We start from the raw sequence: 21,295 nt of genomic DNA on the forward strand, positions 1-21,295 counted from the left end.
GGGGAGATAAGATGAACCGGCAATGATATACAAAGTAGCTTCAGGCCAGGTGTGGTATGTGTGTGCCTGCACATGTGAAGAATAATCTACGGTTTTCAAGAATGAGTTTTAATTTCTTTGACAAATGAAGACTTAAAGGTAAGTGAAAAGGGATATAAAAATACTCAAGTCAATATTTGTGTCGGGGCAGTAATAGATAGTGTTGCAGGCTGTGCACTGCACAAAAGCATCAGACGTGGTTAATATCACAGACATCAAAGGTTGAAATATTTATATTGTGAGAGTATTTCAGTAGATGGCAGTGTAATGAGAAAGAGTGTCTAAAATTTGCAGTGGTACCATGTGACCCTCAAATAGCCTTGTCTTCAAAAAAAAAAAAAAAGAAAAGAAAAATCGTAACTGAAGGGGCCGTATGAAATTAGTAGTAATTTCCATCCTTTAGAACTAAAATTCTCCGAGCATTTAATTTAAAATCACAAAATAGAAGGGTAAAGGGAACATATGGAGAGGTACTGAAAAACCACCAATTTCATTTGCTCTGTTTCCTGTTTCTTTTCTTAATTGGTTCTGCCTAATTCAGTGTTCTCTGAAAGTAATTTTTACTTTTTAAGGTAATACAGCATTATTTTCTTATGCTCTCCAAAGAAATGAAAAGGGGGGAAATTGCCTGAATTGAGGCAGCACATCATGCTTTTACAAATTTGAGCAATTTCTATTACTGAATCATAAATATTTAAGGGCAGAATTGAAACCATCACGCAGGAAAATTCTCTATTGGACACTTCCAAGTGAATATGTCTTTTAGCAAACACTGTTTGTGCCATTATCTAAATCATAGGAAAATAGCCCACATTTCAGATTCTGAAAATTGGGCAAATTAAATATTGGTGTGCACAGCATGAGATGAGTCTATCTTTCTCTGATTCCCCCCCCCCCATTCCCGCCTTTTATCTAGGCATGCAGAACAGGATGATTCCGGCAAATGCTTCCTTGCTTTGGGGATAAAGCAAGCCAGGTGTGAGAAGTTTTTTCTCATAGGCCTGCAATCGTATACCCCTATGGATGCTGAATTATTAACGGGGAAAAGAGAGAACAAATAACCCAGAGAGGGTTCCTGGCAGCCATTGTTTGAGGTTCGGGGTGTCGCCCAACACTGAGCACGTCGGAGTCACCTGCCAGGAACTATCTGGTTCCTACTCTAGGGCTCTGTTTCCCTTCTTGGATCTTATCTGGCATCTGTCGGGGCAATGGTCCATGACGAAAGATATAGATCCTCTTTTTATTCCATTAAACTTCCGGATCTGGTTATGATATCATGCCTCATGTATTTTCATCTACCCAATGATCCTAATAGCTGGTTATCTGCTCCCCGCAGAACCCAGGCTCGTGTTGGGAGAGGAAGGAGGAAAATCAGGATTCTATTAGTCTCATCAGTGCTCAGTCCTGCTGTTCTGCTGGGTCTGGCCGGGACTCTCTCCTCATCTCATCTGTCGGATAGAATGGCACGAAGAACGCTGGGTTCACATGCTATCTCCGAGGAGACCCAGTGGGATTGAATTTTCTAGACTCAGGTTAAACAGGCAGAAGGACTGCCGCCTTAGCATTTGCAGTAAAGTTCCAGCTACGGGACCCGATCAGCGGAGGTGTCTGTATGAGGGTGCAAACGAGGGCGGGTGGCGGGGACAGGGCCGAGGACTGGTGAGCAGGACCACCTGATCCAGTCATGCCAGCTGCTCAGTAAATGGATTTTTCTGGCTGGCTACATGGGGCACTTTGGTAGATTGCTTTTCTCCTTTACTTTTGGGATGCAGAACAGGATGATTCCGGCAAATTGGGAAGATGATCCTAATTTACACAGCTGAGTCTAAGTTCTTAGGATGGAAAAGACAAAACAAAACAAAACAAAACAAAAATAAACCCCGCATTTTACCAGTTTTGAAGACGGTGTCTGGGATGGGCTTCAAAATCATGTCGGGGGAGGGGGAAGGAGGGAGGGAGACGGGGAAGCCACGTGGCTGGGACATCTGGGTGAAAGGTACAAGCCCTCCAACTCAGTAAGCGCTCGAGATTTCCCATCATAAGAGTTAAAACAAGACGATGCAGAGAACCAGTGATCCAGAAACCTGCTAGTTACTGATCTCAACCTTTAGCGTCACTGAAACCTTGTTTTAAAAGCTGCTAACGAGGATGGCCGTCTCACATTGTTTTCTGCTCTCCACACCTGCCCGGCTTATAAGAGGCCCTAACAGAGAGCCCAGTGGTCAGTGGCCAGGGGTGAGGAGGGAGGATGTAAAGAGGAGTCGCACCAGCCTGCACGGGATGAAGGAGCTGCTCATACCATGGGCTTCATGTTCTTGGGGCCCAGGATGGGAATCAGCACCCCACTCCCCGTCGCTGACCAGCATGGATGGGGACGCCAAGCTTGGTGCATTGGTGGGTTTCATCTTGGGGTGCTACACTCTTCTTTACTTACTGTGGATGGAATCAATGTCAGAATCAATAGCAATCAACTGGGCAGAGGAGCCGTAGGCTTATCAAGGACAGGAGAAAATCCACTCCTCCAGTATTGTACGCACCCCCCACGTCCCTGGGACTCCAGGAGGGGAGCCTGCAAGGCGGTCGGGCATCCGCGGGCATAAGGAAGGCAAGAAAGGTTCCATCTTAGTCCTGTGAGGCTGGTGTCCTGGAGCCGCCCTTCATGATTAAACTGTAACCCTCCACCATGGAAAATTCTGAACTTGATTCCAATCATTGGCCATTGCTTTGAACAGTGAGCGTCTTCTAGGAAATCAGACATAAGATGTAGGATAACTAAATATCCCACTAAGTACTTAAAAATCTGGAGGTACAGGAATTTGGAGGCTTGATGTAAATCTTTTTTGAACTGCACCATGAATCATACCTTACAACAAAGCATACCCTGATCTTGAGCTTACAAAACTTCCTTCTAAAACAGGAATCAGAAAACAGAGGTTGGGGGGTGGGAAGGGGAGAGGGAATTTCTGCTATCAGTTAAATCAAAGACCATTTCTTGGCATCAAGCAGCTTGATTCTATTGCACTTGAAGCAACGGGGTAAGAGGTAAGAGAAACCTATTTGTGGATAGGCTAATTGAGCCAGCGGCCCACTTGAAGGAAACATAAAAGCATACCAAGGATTTGGTAGAATTATAAGCCGAGAGTTTCTGTAACACAGGTTTCTGCTTCCAGGGACTCCTAGGAAGCAGTTCTTCCTTTGCTTTGGGCAAAAGATCTGATTTAATTTTCTTCTTACTCATCATCTCCCAGCAAGAGGAGAATTTAAGGATTGCTTCATTTTTTGCCAAATGGTTAAAAAAAAAAAAAGCTCTTCCACCCTCTAATTACGCTTTAGCGCCAGCCACGGCAATTGAGCCTGAGGTGCACTTCGGTTCTCTGGGGCTAGTTCAAACCTCCTCCTGCCTCTTCCCAGAAAACCTAAAAAGCCTAAAATAACACGGTGTCCAGGCACCCCTTTCTGTGATGCATTACCGGGTGATCTTAAAAAGCTGGCGGGGACCCCCTTGGGATGTGCCCTTGGGTCCTGCCCAGGTCCTCCTTGCTATACTGGGCACCCGCTAGAGCTGCTGAGTGCTGACCATGATTGAGAACCCTCCCTGCCCCCGGGGAGGACACCCCCGCCCTGGGGGGACCTGAAGCGAGAGAACAATTTGGGGGTGCGGAGCCTTTGGCGCACCTGGGATGGAGCTGAGGCTAAACCCCCAATGAAACCATATCCTAGATCAACTCCACCCGCTTCCATCTCCTGCCCATCACCTCCCCTCTGGGGGTACTTCCCAAGGAAAGCACCCCCTGGGAATCCCTATCCTCTGCTCTATTTCTAGAGAACCTGCCTGTGACACTTCTGATGGAAGCAAATTAAAGTTAATGGGTATTGTGTTCAGGGAGTGGTCTGTAAAGGCCCACGAACCTGGTGCATTCCATCCGGGCTTAGACCCAGGGACATAAGCTGCAGCTTTAGGATTACATGAAGGAGGAGGCTGCAGTCTACTGCAGCTCCCATCTGCTTGGGGTCCAACTTAATGGACAAAATAGCCTTTCCGCTCCTAGACCCAGTTCCCAGTACCCTCCACAGAGCATCTTCACGAGACCCGCTTTCCATCTGCGTCACAGACCCGGCTTCCCCAACACTGTCCAGCCTGGGAGGCGGCAGGTGGCTTTGTGGGTTTCTGATTGATATTCCTGGATTCCAATTCATAGAATTTTAAAACACCTTGGGTTTCAGTCCCTGTGAGTCCTGTCCACATGCCTGATGGTGCCCTGAGGTCCATTCACCAAAACGAAAAGCATCATTTATCTTGTGTTTCAAGAATGAAAAAGAGCAAACCAGTCAACCGCACCGTCAGGAAGACTGTCTCTGCTCAGGACAGCCAAGTTCCTTGACCTAAAGAGATCTCGGTAGCTTGGGCTTGTTCTCCTGGTTCCTAGCTGCTATCCAGTACACTTAAATCCCTCTTGTCCAACCTGTAAAGCTTCTGTCTTGTGCTAACTCACAAAACGGAGCATGGTTTTAGAGTGGAGGATGGTCTTTCAGAGGTGGAGGCTGAGTCCCCCGGATCTCCTTTTCTACAGCGTGTGTGTTTGTGGCAGGGGACTGGATGGTTGGTTCTTGCCTCTGGCACTTCTGGGTGGCCTTTAAACCCCATCTGTCCATCCACACTGGCTGGCCCTCCTCTTTTCCTCATGGCAGAAGGACGGGCAGCCAACACTAGCTACCTCCTTGAACTGCATTTTCCAAATAGAAAACTTCCTTGCCCCTAAGTGTTGATAATACTGATTTTCTTAGAGCTTTGATTAATTAATTAATTATTAGTTTTTGGTACTGGGAATTGAATCCAGGAACACTTACCTACTGAGCCACATCCCCAGTCCTTTCTTATATTTTACTAGAGACAGGGTCTCGCTGAGTTGCTCAGGGCCTTCCTAAGTTGCTGAGGCTGGCTTTGAACTCGAGTTCCTCCCACGCCACTGGGATTACAGGTGTGGGCCACCGTACCTGGCCAAAAGTAATTTATTTCTTTTTTTTTTTTTAATTTTTTAATATTTATTTTTTAGTTCTCGGCGGACACAACATCTTTGTTGGTATGTGGTGCTGAGGATCGAACCCGGGCCGCACGCATGCCAGGCGAGCGCGCCACCGCTGAGCCACATCTCCAGCCCCTAAAAGTAATTTATTTCTGATACAAGCTTCCCTGTGTTGCCCAGACCGGCCCTGGACTCCTGGTCTCGAGTGATCCTCCTGTTTCAGCCTCCTGAGCAGTTGGCACCACACTCGGTTCTTGCAACTTTTTAAAGTATTCTCTTTCTTTTGCTTTAAAAACTCTTGCCCTCCACCTAAAGCTATGGAGGTAAAAGTGTGATATCCTTGGTGACAAATCATCAGCTCCCAGCCAAACAGGAAGGAGCAGAGTTGCAATAAGGACCTCAGTTTACCGACAGGGTGTGAGAACTCAGGAGCTACAGACCCTACCGCCAATCTCAGCCTTGCCACCCACTTAAACTCTCAAGTCAACAAACTTCTGTTAGCTGGCAGTGTAGCCCATGTAACATGTGCTTAGGATGCATCATGAGGTCTCGGGTTTAATTGTAGTACCAAAAAAAAAAAAAAAAAAAGAAGAAGAAGGATAAAAAATTCTGCCATGCTGATAATAATATGTACATCACAAAATTATTGGAAGAAGTAATAACATGGAAAATTCCCAGCAAGGTGAGAGGATGTTTCACAAACATTAAGGGTCTTCCCCTTGTTGTCCTTGGTTTCTGTGTTGTTCCCACCAACTGAGAGTTTCTGGCGGAACCAGGTGGAAGGGGTGTGGCTCCTCCAGCCCTGGAGGAAGCAGTCTGGGCCAAGGTCAAGTGCGGGCCTGAGGCCCCACACAGAAGGGGGCGCTCTGAGGGGACCCCACACAAAGTGGCCTACCTGGTGGTCGTCCGGATGGTGTTTTCTTTCGTGTGATTGTGCTCTTTGCTCACTTTTTCTGGAAGGAGAAAGAATGAAACGTAGATCTCTTAGGTTGTGTTCACTGAGCTTTCGTCGTTCAGCAGAAAACACCCCAGCTTCTCTTTGTCTCTTGTGGCTTTCTTTGGGTTTCCTTTTTCAACATTCAAACCCTCCCTGTCTCACTGAGCAAGATGCCTCCAAAGTGCACAGACAGAACCCACAGGAAGAATTTTATTGAAAAACCCATCAAAGGGGACGAGTTAGTAAGTTTCAGGTGTGATGTCTGATTTCCATCGGCCCCGGTGAGCACGCACACTCCCCACCCACAGTGACACGTAGGCAGAGACAATGAAGTCTACTCTGTCTTTCCCCAGCCGAAAATTTCTGCTTTCCTCTGATTCAGCATGAAAACTGCAATTGTTGCAACTGTTCTGCCCCTGGCTTTGATGACAACCTTTACGCATTCTGTATTGTCAGGCCCCTTTGTGAGCGGGGATATAAAAACAGCTAGAAGACCTCTCGGTGCCGCAGTCATCGACTGCTGATTCTGATAAATGTCACCATGGACAAAAACAGATCATTAGACACGAAGAGGGACACCCTCCCTTCCTGGGTCTTGGGGTCTGAATCTCCCAGCTGTCAGAAATTATTTAATTAGCTTCTAAGGACACAAAAGTTGATCTCTGGCTTTCTCAATCCAGTTCAAATGGGAGGATTCTACCGGGACCACGGCAGCTCTCAATGGCTTCCTTTAAGCAGCTGGAGAAACCAGGGCTAACTCTAGGAGGGTCTCAGATTTCAACGGCAGGACCAGGAACAAAATCCTGATCCTGTGGGGTTTCAGAAAAATGTAAACGAAGGTTTACGACATCTGTCCCACACTTTGTAATACTAGTCTGAAGCCACAGTAGGTGTGTTTACGTCGACAATTCCTTTCTGTCCATTCAACAATGACCAGGGTGAACTGGGAATGCCAGCCAGTGTTCTTGCAGAGAGCAGGAAGTCAGGGCTAAGTGACTTGTCTGAGGTCCGTGACAGCGCCAGGGTGAGAACTCTCAGACACCGAGTTTTGAGCTGATAGGAGACTGTGATAATGTACTGTCAGAGACTTTCTGAAAAGAACCACACAGGTCTCACTTTTGCTAATTTTAACTCTCCAATGATTTTAATCATTGTCAAAGTGATACTGTTTTCAGATATGTCTCAGACTTAAAAAAAAAAAATTCACATGGTTTTGGAGCTTGTAAAGACCCGTGTCCTATTAAATTTATCAAACTGGTGATTTCCAATAATGAAGAGAGCTGAGCAAAAACAGCCCTTGTTGGAGAAGCTGGGGGCCACCATTTTCAGCACGATCTGGTAGTTACCCAGCTAGGAGTTATCTCCAGGCCAAGGAGAAAGCGAACCACCACGGAGGAACACAGATTCTTTCCTGTGTTTTTTGTAGGGAGGAAAGTCAGTGAACACTTAAATAATGCGGAATTTAGGGCTGGGGTTGTGGCTCAGCAGCGAGCACTCACCTGGCACATGTGGGGCATTGGGTTTGATCCTTAGCACCACATAAAAATGAACAAATAAAATAAAAGCATTCTGTCCCTCTACCAACTATAAATTTTTAAAAATGAAGAATTTAGTGGATGTTTTGTTACCCATAACAAAACAGTTTATCAAACAAGTTCTACTGATGCATAAACTTCAAAGTGTAGGTCAGTGCTGGACTATGGACTTTTGCGTATTTAGAAGCTAATTAAATAATGCTGCTATCATAATCTGAGTCTTCTCAGTGTACGTAGCAGTGCCATTCGTGTTCAAAGAATGACTGCATATTAAATTTGTTAGGGACAAATGGTGTGTGGCTTGAAAAGAGCTGCAGAGAAGGACGGCTTAGGTGCTGGGACCCCCAACTACTTCATCCAGACACGTCACTGGGCTGGCCATTCCTGCACTTTGGATTGAAAGTATTCAAAGTAGAAAAAGTTGCCTTACAGAAAATACTCTCTTAGGCTCTACCTGGAAGTAGTCTTCCTCCTTTTGATTTCTGTTGAGCAAGTTATAATACGACCTCATCCAGCCAGACCACACTAACTTGGAGTTCATGGAAATTCAGTCAACACTGGGGCAAACGTCAGTGTGTCTTTGGCACAGTAGGAAAAAATAAGATGGCTGTTAATCCAATCAACAAACCAAATCAAAATCAGAGGTAAGGTTTTTTTTTAGCCTGGATCATTTGCACCAAATTGCAGAGTTCTCATTTCAAAAGATTTTTTAACTATTTACTAAAGAAAGTCTGGCAGGAATTCTAATTGGCAGTGCTTTATTAACTGCTCATTTGGGTGGCAGTCTGGGTGTTAAAGTAACAAAATTGACTTCTGTCTAAAACTTCCTATCATATGTGGGTTGGCTTCTCTTTTTTTTCCTTTTTATTCATTTATTTATTTCCTTGTTAAAAGGGCCTTCCTCCCCATGATTTCAAATTTAATTTTTCGACTTTTTTCCCCCTAAACCCAACCTACCCGACAGTTGAAAGAGAAGCTCGGAAGCCATCTTCACAGAGATGTCCTGACTGAAGAGGTTCCTCTCTGGGGGTACCCTGCCCTCCGGCATCTTCTGTAAGGGTTCGGTTTTCTCTCGCCCGATTAAAGTGCTGTAGCCAGCATTCCGGCTGGGTGACATGGAGACGGGGGCGTCCTGGACATCAACCTCCATGGGTTCCTCTTTAATCTTCACCGTCCGCGTTTCCTTGTAGCTTTCCGCTGCAAGCAGGTGAACAGAGAGAAACAAAGACACACCACTGTTTCTTAATTCTGAACTGACTCCAGATTCTCATCGCAAAGAAAACTCTGAGGGCTGAGGGAAGGAACAGTCTGGAAAGAGTGGGCGCCATGACACTCCAGATCACTGATGGACACCATTGGTCCAACCCATCTGACTTCTAAAAAGGTGAGAGATTGAGGCTTCCACTTTGCAGCCCAGAGAAATGAAGTGTCTTGTCCAAAGTCACACAGAGGGCCATGGAGACAGGTCCGGGTGTCTAGGTCTAGAACTCACTAGGTTTCCTGACTGGGTCTCCTTACAGCCCCCAGGCCCCCTTCCTCTCCACTGTACTGCTTCCAGAACCAACCGAGAACATGGTCAGTGCCTGTCCTTGTTCTATCTAGAACTGACTCAATTTCAGTGAATCAAATAAGAGCAAGCCTGTTAGTACTATAATTTCTTCCCCCTATTTTTAAAGCTGGGATCAATTTTTTTTTCTCTCTCTCTTTGAAGGCACCTAAATTAATAAAGGGTAAATAAGGTGAATTCAATGGAGGGAGATATTTATACCTTGCTGGAAGCTAGTAATCCTCAAGAACACCCAGGAAGTTAATTGCAGCCCAAGGATCAACGCCCAGAAGAACAGCAATCTCACAGGTTATAATAACAGTTCAATTTACTGACAGCTCTTCCTTTGGGTGTGCCTACTAGATTTTTCATCTTTAATCTAAAACACACATTTGCTTTGCAAGGTCTGAGAGTCTGTTCACATGTTCCTGAGAAGGGATGGGAGGACACTTTTGAAACAAGGTGGGACCATCAGTGCAGACATTAATTTGGGCCACTTTAAAGTCCAATCAACAGTTACTAGTAACTACTGTGTATATAACATTCTAGAAAATTAAAAAAAAAAAAGGAGACTAAGACAGGTAGATAAAAGATAGATAGATGACCGACATCTCTCTATAGACATCTATCTATGAATAGTGGCCCTAAAAAGCTATGTCTATGTCCAAATCCTAGGAACCTAGAAATGTAATATTATTTGAAAAAAAAATTTTTTTTGTAGATGTGACTAAGTTAAGGATTTCAAGATGATATTGTCCTGGAGTATCCAGGAGGACCCTAAATCCAATGACAAGGATCTTACTGGAGACCAAAGAGGACAAGATACAGACACTGTGGAAAAGCCCAAAGTTATGGAACAACAATCCATGGAGAGTCTGCGGCCCCCAGAGGCTGAAGACGTAGGGAGAATCCTTTTGTGTTGGGTTTGACCTGCCCAACTGACTCCTTGGCAGGCCTCTGGCTCCCAGAATCATGACAAGCTACCACCCTGTGGACAACTTTGGACCACAGGCCTAGGGTGATTGACAGGGCAATAAGACTGTCCGTGGTACAGTCAGGAGAGGCGAACGGGAGACCTCCCGTTGGTGAGCTCCATGTCAGAGATACTGCTTTCCCGCCAAGCATGGCCCTGATGAATACCTGCATAATTTACTGACGGGCAGTGAAGAAGAAGAGCATTTTTAATTGAATGATTAAAATTAATATGGTGCCATCCATGAGGTCTTATTTAAGAAGCGGGCTAACTGTCCTTCCCCGCCCCCTCCTGACATGTTCCACATGTTCCTCAGGGAAAACTGCTGGTTTCTTGTCAGCATCTAAACTGCAGGCAACTGGGATATTCAATTTAGATCCTCTCCCCTTCCCTAATTCCTACCAAGCTGTTAATTCCCTGAATGTCTGTGAAGTAGCACATAAAACGCTGGTTCACTGACTGAGTTGTGAGAAGGAGGAGGAGGAGGAGGAGGGAGAAGAGGAGAAGAGGAGGAGGAGGAAGAGGAGGAGGGGGAAGAGGAGGAAGGAGAGGATGGTGGAGGAGGGGAAGGAGGGGAGGAGGGGCAGGCAGAGGAGGGAGAGGAAGGAGAGAGAGAATTCCAGGTCCTGTGCTCAGCTCCTCTGCCTTCAAGTGCAGCCCACCTCTTTCCTAACCGACTGAATTTGGTGATGGCCATCCCACCCACTCAGGAAAGCGATCACAACACACCTTTCCTTCTTCATGTTCCCTCAAAGTACTTAATATTTGTAAAAATAGAATAAACTTAAACAGTGGGGTCAGTGTCACAGGTACACAGTGATACCTAGGCACCCTGCACTGGCTAGTCATTCTGAAGCGGAAGGCCAACACAAAGAGACACCAGCCCAAACACAAAGGCACTCATTGAGTTAAAAAAAACAAACAAACCATAAAACAAAAACTCAACAGCATAAAGCTAGAAAGAAGCTCCATTATTTATCTTCTCCCCCAACCCTGTCTCCTCAGCTTTGACCCTGGATTAAAAACTACCTGGTTATTTGCAGCACTAACTTTAATAAAATTAGTTGTTAAAATCTACTTGGGATCATTTCAAGTATGATTTTCATGGAAGTGTTTCTGCCCTTTCTTATGACAACTCTTGACCTTTCGAAAAAGCACAAAACACTGGTCACTGATAAAAAACCTTTAGCATCCTTAATCTCCCGGATGGATTCCAGACTTGCAGAAGGGTTTTCAAACTAACATCTCAATGGATGAGTAAGGCATATTACAATCAATATTTTTGTAGCCCTTTCTGTTCCCTGCATGATTGCCAAATGCTTCCTTGTCTTTTATGGAAAAATAAAATAAAAAATTAGGAGTTCTCCATCTTGGCACTATCACCATTTGGGGGCAAGATTTTTGTTGTGTGGGGCTGTGCTGGGTAATTCAGAATGTTTGGCCACATCCCTGGTCTCTACCACCAAATACCAGTAGTACCAGCCTCTGGTATTAACAATCAAAAGTGACTCCAGACATTGCCCAATTTTCTTGGGGAGAGGGGAAGGGCAGAATCACACTGGTTGAAAACCACTGCTCCAAGCTTTTGCCACAGTCTATTTTTCCTTCCAAAAAAAAAAAAAAAAGTTAAAATGGCATCCAAGGAAAAAAAGAAAGGTCCCTGGGCAGGTTGACCCAGGAGCACAGGTGACAGGTGACTGCTCCACACCCCATGGGGTCCCCAAGACCCCCTTTTATTCATCTTCCCCACTCACCCAGAGACAAGTCTATACACCAGGATTTACCTCTTTTCCTGACACACACGATAGGACGAGTTTTAGACTCTCTTTTAAAAATAATAGGTTACGGGCTGGGGATGTGGCTCAAGCGGTAGCATGCTCGCCTGGCATGCGTGCGGCCCGGGTTCGATCCTCAGCACCACATACAAAGATGTAGTGTCCGCCGAGAACTAAGAAAAAATTAATAAATGTTAAAATTCTCTCTCTCTCTCTCTGTCCCCCTCTCTCAAAAAAAAAATAAAAATAAAAAAATAAAAATAATAGGTTAAATATTCATTTTATTCTGAGTGACCTTTACATGACTATTCCAAGAAAGAAATCAGTCCATAAAACAGAGAGGAGGGATAAAGTGTGAGGAGCAGGTGATGCTTGGAGACGGGGCTGTGCATGATTATCTATCACGACACTTATTTTGTATTTTTTAATTTCCTAAGATAAATACCGGCACTGTATCGTGTACCTGTTTTTGTTGTGTTTGTTTTTTTTTAAGGGAAAATGAATATGTATCCCCATAATAAGACGACAAAGTCCAGTCTCTGACACTAGTGTGGAATGATATTTGCTGCAATGTCTAGTAGCATTTTTAGGGTGGGCTTGTCCAATGGATAAGTCCTAGTCCAACTCAGCTGGGCAGCAGGAAGGGGAAAGGCAATTCCACTTTTGCCTTCATAAACCAACACCTAAGAGGCAGCCAGCTATGCCTTATTCCATTTGACAGCCTGCCTTGAAGGTGGACCATGTCCTCAGTGAGGCAGACAGTGTGGACTTAAGCAAGACACAGTTCTTGCCCTCAAGCTGTTGACATCTAGATGTTTGGTGAGGGGAGGATAAACATCCCTTTGATACCAGGAAAGTTATAACACAGGGTGTGGGACAGCAGCCAGAGCCCACAGGGGGGACTGTACTCTCCCAGGGCTGTTTGGGAACATCCTGTCGTCTGATTTGCCTGAGGGCCCATGTGCAGAGGTGGAGCTGCAGCTTGAGCAGGCAGAGCTACTCCAGGTCTGTCCTGAGGGCTGGGCTCTCCTGTCGCTGGGCACCATCTCGCTGGGCACCATCTCGGGCCGGCCCATAACCTGGCAATTCTTCCTGAACACCAAGACTTAAAGCTCCTTTAGACAGAAAAATGGTTTGATTTAGGAGCCAAAATGCTCAGTCCCATGTGATGTGGCCCAGTTGGACCTCCCTTGGAAAGCTGAGGGAGGGGGGCGTGGCTGGCCCCTCCCCGTCACGTCACACTGGCTTCTCCCACACACCTGTTCTCTGTCAGGGACAGATGAGGCGGGCAGAGAGGGGAGGGCGTGGGTCTTCTAGCCCTGGGGGCCAGCAGCTGTTTCTCTCCTGGGACTTGCCCATGGGGTCTTCTCCCAAGGAGGGTCTTTCACTTAGAGGTGGTCTTCCGGACTTCCGGTCAGCTCTCTTTCTGAGGTTCAACACCCTCTAGCCTGAGGCCACTCAGTTCCTCCACAGCCTCTCCCAGACCTGTTTCCATCTCCCTTTGCGCTCAGTCCCATGGACTGATTCTCTCCACAGCCCCACGGGGCAGCATTTGAGACAAAACCCACACCAGCCATCCTGTGGGACTCTGGCCTACCACTGGGCCGTGGGAGACGGTCACCTCTTATTGGATCAAAGAGGAAAAGTTGAGGCCTAACCCAGCATCATGGCGGCTCTTGCTGTCCCCTGAACCAGCTGGCCAGCCCACTTCTGCCCTCTAGACTTGCCAGCAGATGTCAGACATCAGGCCACTGTGCTCCCTGACTGAGGGAAACACAGGATGTACCTCCCACATGGTGTCCCTGAAGCCATGCTCTTTAATCTTGGGTAGGACTGGGTTCCCCTTCCCCATGTCCTTTGCCCTGTCCAGTTCTCTCCAGAGGAATCTTCAAAATCCCTCTCACTCTGATCTTCAATTTTGATATTTTCAGTCGGGTCAGGAGGGCCAAGTTCTGTTTTAATCATGGTGAAATATACGTAACATAAAATTAACCATTTTAACTAATTTTAAACATACATTTCTGCTGCAGTCTGGCTGGCCACAAAATAACCGAGCCGCCACGAGGAGGCACTTGTAGGTTCAAACAGGAACTCCTTTATTGCCCGAATTCCCGAGCAGGCCACCCATGCGGCCCTTCCAGGAACACTATACACCAACCAGAACTCGGGAATTCCCTCTCACCCCCCCAACTTCCTCCGCCCTCCACCGGGCTCCCTGAGAACTCATTCTTTCGCTCTCCTTCTGGGGCGGAGCAATTTCACTTACCTCCAAGCTTCAGGCGTTCCCCGTACGGGCCACCAAATGCCATAGTCTGGCTAGGCACAAAATAACCGAGCCGCCACAAAGCCTTGTAAGTTCAAACAGCAACTCTTTATTCCCGAACTCTCATCGGCACTCTACACACACTTCCCGGGAATACACTCCCTCCAATTCCCGGAACCCTCAGGAGAACTCAACGGGAACTCCAAAGTAGATTAGGGCAGCAGGATCCACCCTAATCCCTGAGCCGCCCTATTCCCCATCAGGATCCGCCCTATTCCCAGCAGGATCCGCCCTAATCCTGGAGCCGCCCTATTCCTGGAACAGGGTCACCTTTCAACCATTCCCTCTAGCAAAATGCCAGGAGTCATTCCGACTAAACTGTGGCTCTCAACATCCGGGGAAATCAACGGGAACTCTATGGGCGCCCGAGGCAGCCATTAAGATGATACAGGATTGAAACAGGCTTTGTATTCAGTTGCATATGGACCCCTGCTTTCTAGCAATAGGGCGGCTCCTGCTGTGGCTCTCAACACATTTCAGTGGCACTAAGTTCAGTCACATGGTTGGGTCACCATCACCCCCATCCATTTCCCACACTCCCTCATATTCCCCAACTGAGACCCTGCATCCATTACATGATAAATCCTATTCCCCTCCCCAGCTCAGGCTTCCTATGTGCTACCTACCCCGTTCCAACTTTGTCTCAGTGCCAAGAGTTTAATAATTAGTTTTCTTCTTTTAATTCTTCATGCTCTAACCTTGGTGGCCAAGTCAAATCTTCTGTTAAACACACAGCTTCACAAAGAGTGTTAGATTACATTCCAGAGAAATAAAATTGGAGAGTTTGATAGGGGCAGAATATGGAATCTCAGGTGCTGGGTTTGGAAGTTGGTACCAAATGAGAAATAGGCAAGAAGCCATCTGCAAGGGGCAGTGGGCAGTAGCACTTTAAAGGACAGGGAGAAAAGGAAAGGGGACACTTGAGTTTACTGTAAAAATTCAAGCAAGGGGCCAGGCGTGGTGGTGCACACCTGTAATCCCATCAGTTTGGGAGAATGAGGCAGGAGGATCACAAGTTCAAAGCCAGCCTCAGCAACTTAGCAAAGCACTTAGCAACTCAGCAAGACCCTGTCTCTAAATAAAATGCAAAAAAGGGCTGGGGATGTGGCCCAGTGGCTGAGTGCCCCTGAGTTCAATCCCTGGTACCCTCTTCCCCCCAAAAAACATCAAGCAAGGAATGAGTCTTTTAAAAATTCGACACTGTTTAAGCCTCTAAGATCTGGAGTAAGGAAAATAGAAAAGATGGGCTGGAGAGAAATACAGAGGAGGCACCGCAGTTCTGCTGTGCCCAGGTCTTGATTCCTGCAGGAAGCGGGGGCTGGGATGGTCTACGGGCAGGCGGAGCACAGCGTTCGTGACATGGAGATCCAAAGCTGTCTGTGCCCACGGGACCGGGTGAGGTCATCAGGGAGAGGGGGCAGAGAGCAGTAGAGGGAGGAACTGCTACTATCTTCGAGAGGAGGAAAGAAGCCAGGAGAGAGGGCAGGGAGTGGTGAGCACGGTGCAGTAGCCAGGAAGCCCAGAGAGAAGCAGGACTCTGAGGCACCTCCGTGGGCCCCTGCTCCCTGCTCTCCGGCCCTTGTCCCTGTACCCACACAGCTGTTCCTGCTGTCCTATCAAAAGCCCAGCCTCCTCTCCTGCATCACGTCTCAGCATCCTCCGTGCACCTTTCAGCTCCTGCAATCCTGAGATATTCTGGCTTTCTTTCCTTTATGTGCTCTGGACATTTTAAACACTCTGATGAAATCCTACTCAGCTTTCAAACTTCGATCTAGATGTCCCCTCTGTGAGTGGCCTTCCTGTATCCTCCTCGAGTGGCGTCTCTCTCTCTCTCCTCTATTCCCCATCTAGACCCGCAAATACTGTGCCGCCTACAGTGCGACAGTCTTTTGTAGACACAGGTCCCCTCTGGACTGAACACCTTCCACCCTCACGAGTTAGCACAAGGCCACGCACTTGGGCATGCTTCATGTGCGTTTTCTGCACATATCACTTAAGGCAGGGCACATAGTAGGCGCACAAGATTATTCTCCCTTCCCTGGTTCCGCCATCTGCCATAGACACACATGCTACCAATTTAACACAAATCATCAAAGTGCAGAAACACAGGCAAAGGCAGGAAAATCAAGAATACAGACTAAACCATTCCTTCCCCAGACTGTATATGATCTGATCCAGAAGTAGTATTTTATTTATTTATTGGTACCAGTGATGGAACCCAGGGCTGGTTAACCACTGAGCCACATCCCCAGATATTTTTTATTTTGAGACAGAGTCTCACTAAGTTGCTTAGAATCCCACTAAATTGCTGAGGCTGGCTTTGAACTTGTGATCCTCCTGCCTCGGCCTCCCAAGCCACTTGGGATTACAGGTACGTGCCACCATGCCCAGCTTCCAGAAGTAGTGTTTTAGAAAAAGAAGCTTCAAGGGCCTCTGGAAGCAACACCAACTCTGCCCTGCTGAAACTGTTCCTTTTCTAGGATGATATCCCTCTCAATCACATTAATTAAAAGTCTTGAATCTCCAGCTTGTCAGCCTCGAAGACACTCAGGGTCTTGGTTGGGCATAAAACATCCTCCACATGTGAAACTGGGCTCTGGAAGGTTTGGGTTTGATTATTACCGAATGCTCCGTAAACAACCCTTCAGGCCAAAAGGACCGAGCAAAGCGGAAACAAATGACCAGGAGCCAGAAGTGAGATTACAAGGTCACGGTCCCCTTGCGGCATCGGGCACCCACTGGCATCTGATAATGGTGAGCTGGCTTCACCCTCTGCCGAGCCTGTCTGCCCTCGCCCAAATCAGAATGGAATGAACAGTTGGGCTGGGTTTTCTTGACTGTCAGGAGAACCATTAAGCCCAGAGCTATGGGAGCAAAGGTCAAGGGTGGAGGTAGAAATGGCCATGTTACTCCACAGAAGTCTGAGGTTGTCTGGCTTTTCCTTTTAGAGAGGTGTCAGCTGGGAGTGCAGCGAGGGACCTGGTGAACGGAGAGGCTCATGGTGAGAACTGAGAACTGGAGGCTCAGGCACTGAAGGTTACTCTCCCAATTCCATTCTATTTGTTTGGAACCTGGCCTGTCCCTCCTGGGCAGAGGCTACACCATAACAGAAACACAGGTGTGATGGGACCAGTCACAGCTTCTTTCGAGTGTTCCATTAGTCTTGCTTCTCCTCCAGGGGAATTACCTGCTAACTCCCACTTTTCTCTATTCCGAGTCCCTTGGTTTGTTCTCACAAGGGCCAGAGAACAGGGGCCCTCCGTGGGGAAAGCTCCCCATCCTACTCTGAGGAGTGACAGTGAGGTACAGGCCTTGCCACGAGTGCTGGACCCCCAGACAGGCAGCACAGAGTCTGTTCAGGGACCCGATTTCCCTGCTGAGCATACTGGTCACCTGTTCCTGGGGGAAGAGACCGGAAACTCCACCTAAGGAAACAGTGGACGGGACAGACTTCTCTCTAGCTCTCCCCCAGTACAGGAGAACTTTCTAGAATGGTTGATACCAACAGAAGATCACAAAATGACCTCTCGTATACACACACTTCCTACACATTTCACCCAGGACAGTGCAGGCAGGAGTCACTGAGCAAACCATAAGGCCAAGCCAAAGTCTTGAAAAAAGTGATCAAAGATCTGTGTCCCATTAAATCATTAATTAACCCATTAATTAATTGGAAAACTACCCTTTTTTCAAGTTGTGACACTATCATCACGGTATCATAAATATTAAGAAATTTATTTAAAATGAAAGGACTAGATCTTCCCCCCCCCAACAAATACATTTTTTCCCCACATTTTTATTGGTGCATTACAATTATACATAATGGTGGGAGACATCATTACCCATTGGTACATGCACATAATTTAATATATATGATTTGGCCAATATCATTCCCCAGTATTTTCCCTTCCCCCACATATTTTAGTTCCTAAGACCATTTCAAGCATATTTTATCAGAATTGACTTCTGAATCTGATCATCAAAATCATATATTAGGGTTCCCTCCCCCCAGTATCAATATACAATTAACAAGTGTCTTAAGAATTAGCTACGCCCATTAGAATTCACAGCTAAGTACATGGAGGTGAGGAGGGTTTCAAAGTGGAATCAATTTTTAAAAAAACACACAAGGTGCACCGGGTGTTCTATTTTATGGATCGTTCTGAATCTGCAAGGAACAACTGTGCCTTAAGAAGCCACGCTCGAACTTTAAAGGTAATATAGCTGATAGCTCTCCTTCAGGTAAAAGAAACACGCCTCTCCTCCAGATCAAAACACTTGCGATTTTACTCTATGTCAGTTTTTAAAGCAGTCTTTGAATCCCTTAGCGACACCAACCAGCCATCAGCACAACAGGTCCAAGGGCCTTGGTGAACTCAGTGGGGTGTTTCCAAATGTTTTCACACTGGCTTCAAAACCGAGGCTGCTGGTGTGGTACGGGTTTGGGACTTTGCCGCAGTCTGGCTGGGCACAAAATAACCGAGCTGCCACACAGCCTTGTAGGTTCAAAACAGGAACTCCTTTATTCTCCACACTCCCATGAACACCACGCACGCGGCCTTCTGCTGGGACACACCACACACCAACTGGAAATCCCTCCTCCAGAAATCCCACCTCCGGGATAGCAGGGGTCTAATATACAATTGAATACACAGCTTAACATAACCATCATCATCTCAATGGCTTGCTGGCTTCACCTCTCAACCACTCAAAAATGCCATGCATCATCCTGACTCGACTCCCGCTGTGGACTTTATTCTGGTGATCACAAATGAGAAAGTGTTCATCAAGCCTAACAAATTCTCCACTTGATTTCACTTTTGTCCAGAGAAAAATTAAGAATTAAAATCTTCTATTCCCTGGGGGCTTGGGAGAGATGAACTTGCCAAGCTAGCAGGTGATGGGGGGTGGCCCACCCGCTCTGAGCTCTCTGTTACACAGAGATTCATCTTGTTTTCCCTGGTTTAATGATGCCACTAGAAATGGGCTAAAGCAGGGTAGTTAAACTCTACATATGCCATTGGTAACATTCCAAATGATCTCATTTTAAAAAATTAACCTATTTTTCATCTAATATCTAGAATATACTTTTATTGTCTCACATTAAAAGGGGAGAAAAATCCACCCCCTACAAGGAGAAAGGGTCAATTAAAATATTGGCTCTAACCTTGAAGCTATTTAACATTATTATCCTTTGCCATTTAATAAATCTAAGCCCTGTCTACCCTCATCTGTTGTGATTAAAAGACCTTTACATATCCAGGATGCTATTGTGTGCATGCCTCTGTGTGTGTGTGTGTGTGTGTGTGTGTGTAGGTTTAAATAGAATTCCTCAAGTTTCAGCAGAATTCTTGCCACCGTAACAATATCACCAAAACGTAACAATATCACCAAAACGTGGGCTGCCCACCACCCCCCTGCATAGGCATAAATAGTTAAGGGAAGGACAGAGGGATTCTTTAATGCCCACAGAGAGGAAGGAGCAAGTGAAGTTTTATTTCAATGACTGAGAATTTCACCAAACTTTAATGTATTACTGAAAAATTTTAGACAAACTTTCATGTGTTTTCCACTTCCAAGTAGTTTAAAAGCTTTAGTATATACAAACATTTTAAAACATGCTTTTCTAGCTGGACACGGTGGCACACACCTGTAATCCCAGCAGCTTGAGAGGCTGAGGCTGGAGGATAGCGAGTTCAAAACCAGCCTCAGCAAAATCGAGGCGCTAAGCAACTCAGTGAGACCCTGTCTCTAAATAAAATACAAAACAGGGCTGGGGATGTGGTCAGTGGTTGAGTGCCCCTGAGTTCCATCCCCAGTACTCGCCCCAGAAAATGCTTTTCTTGGGTGAAACTAAATATTACCAATACATACTAGGATACAACATGCTACTGCTGCTAAAATACATAATAATGAGTCACGTCACAAGGACACCTCTGCTGGAGCCCTGCCTGCTCTAGTCCTGTTAGTGTTTGCAGCAGGGGGTGGGGAGGGCTGGTGGGCAAAGCACAGGGGTCAGCAAAGACACCAAACAAGCTTGGAAAATAGTAGGAGTTCAATAAAAAGTTCAGCAAATGAATAAGTGACACACTGTAGTTCCCTCTTCTCTATGGCTTTGCTTTTTGCAGGTCTCACTTTTTAAAGTCTCAGTTCCCAGCAGTCTAAAGAAGAAGGGTGAGTACCACACACAAGATATTTTGAGAAAACAATCACATTCACTTAACTTTTATTACAGCACCTCATTACAGCTGCTCTATCTTGTTGTTATTGTCTTTTATCTCTTACTATGTCTAAATCATAAGTATGTATGCATGTGTAGGACATGAAACATAACATACATAAGTCTTGGTACTGTCCATGGTTTTGGGCTTCCATGGGGGTCCTGTCCTGTAGATAGTGGGGACAACTGTAAAACACAAAAGGAGGAGGGCCATAAAAAGACTTGGGAAGAGAGGATGGGAGTAGAGCGGTGCTAGTGGTCGGGGTTCACTGAAACCCCAATAAAGCCTTACACACTTTTGCCGAAAACTAAAGTACTAACAGCCAACACAAATAGGCCCTTGTTTTTAATGGACCACCATGTGAGGGCCATGATGGGGAGGGAGTCCCTGAGCTGCGTGCGGTAGAGCCTCCTGATGGGAGGTGACGTTCCCTCTGGGCTCTCAGTTCCCCATGGTTCTTGGAGACAAAGTGCATGGACATCCTCACACTGTATTTTGGCCATTTCAACCTTCTTTTTAAATCAAAGCTTTGCATAAGTAGTGTACGTGACTCATCTTGATTTCCCTTCCTCTCTCTCTGGTTGCCGTGTCCTCTCCAGTGCAGGTGCCGAAGAGCAGGGAACAGTCAACTGGACAGTAGCCGGGGAGCGGAGGTGACGGAGGTGACGCTTCTCTTGGATAACGTGGCCTGATAATCAAACCCTGGCTGTCACACACAAGACCTGACACTTGGGCTCTGGGGGCCTCCAGGAAGGCTGGAAGAAGTTTATTATAGGAAAAAACTTCTTAAAGCAGAAATAAGGAAACTATTTTAAACAGGAAGCGATAAACAGGGTGCAAGGCTGGGCACATAGCTCGGGGGGTGCAGGTCGAGCACTTGCCCAGGGTGTGTGAGACCCTGGCTTTCAATCCTACTGTTGCA

The 21,295-nt window shown here is 46.4% G+C and overlaps 1 protein-coding gene across 1 annotated transcript in view; it reads right to left on the reverse strand.

Moving 5' to 3' along the window:
- Nucleotides 1-21,295, reverse strand: part of Znf827 (zinc finger protein 827) — a 163,264-nt gene that overhangs the window by 68,386 nt on the left and 73,583 nt on the right. The window contains exons 6-7 of the mRNA XM_077803489.1: nucleotides 8,493-8,732; nucleotides 5,959-6,016 (exon numbers count right to left, since the gene is read on the reverse strand). Of these exons, the coding sequence (XP_077659615.1) occupies nucleotides 5,959-6,016; nucleotides 8,493-8,732 (298 nt within the window). The remainder of the gene's footprint in view (nucleotides 1-5,958; nucleotides 6,017-8,492; nucleotides 8,733-21,295) is intronic.

This window comes from Urocitellus parryii, chromosome 10, assembly GCF_045843805.1.
Source record: "Urocitellus parryii isolate mUroPar1 chromosome 10, mUroPar1.hap1, whole genome shotgun sequence".
Classification (NCBI taxonomy): domain Eukaryota; kingdom Metazoa; phylum Chordata; class Mammalia; order Rodentia; family Sciuridae; genus Urocitellus; species Urocitellus parryii.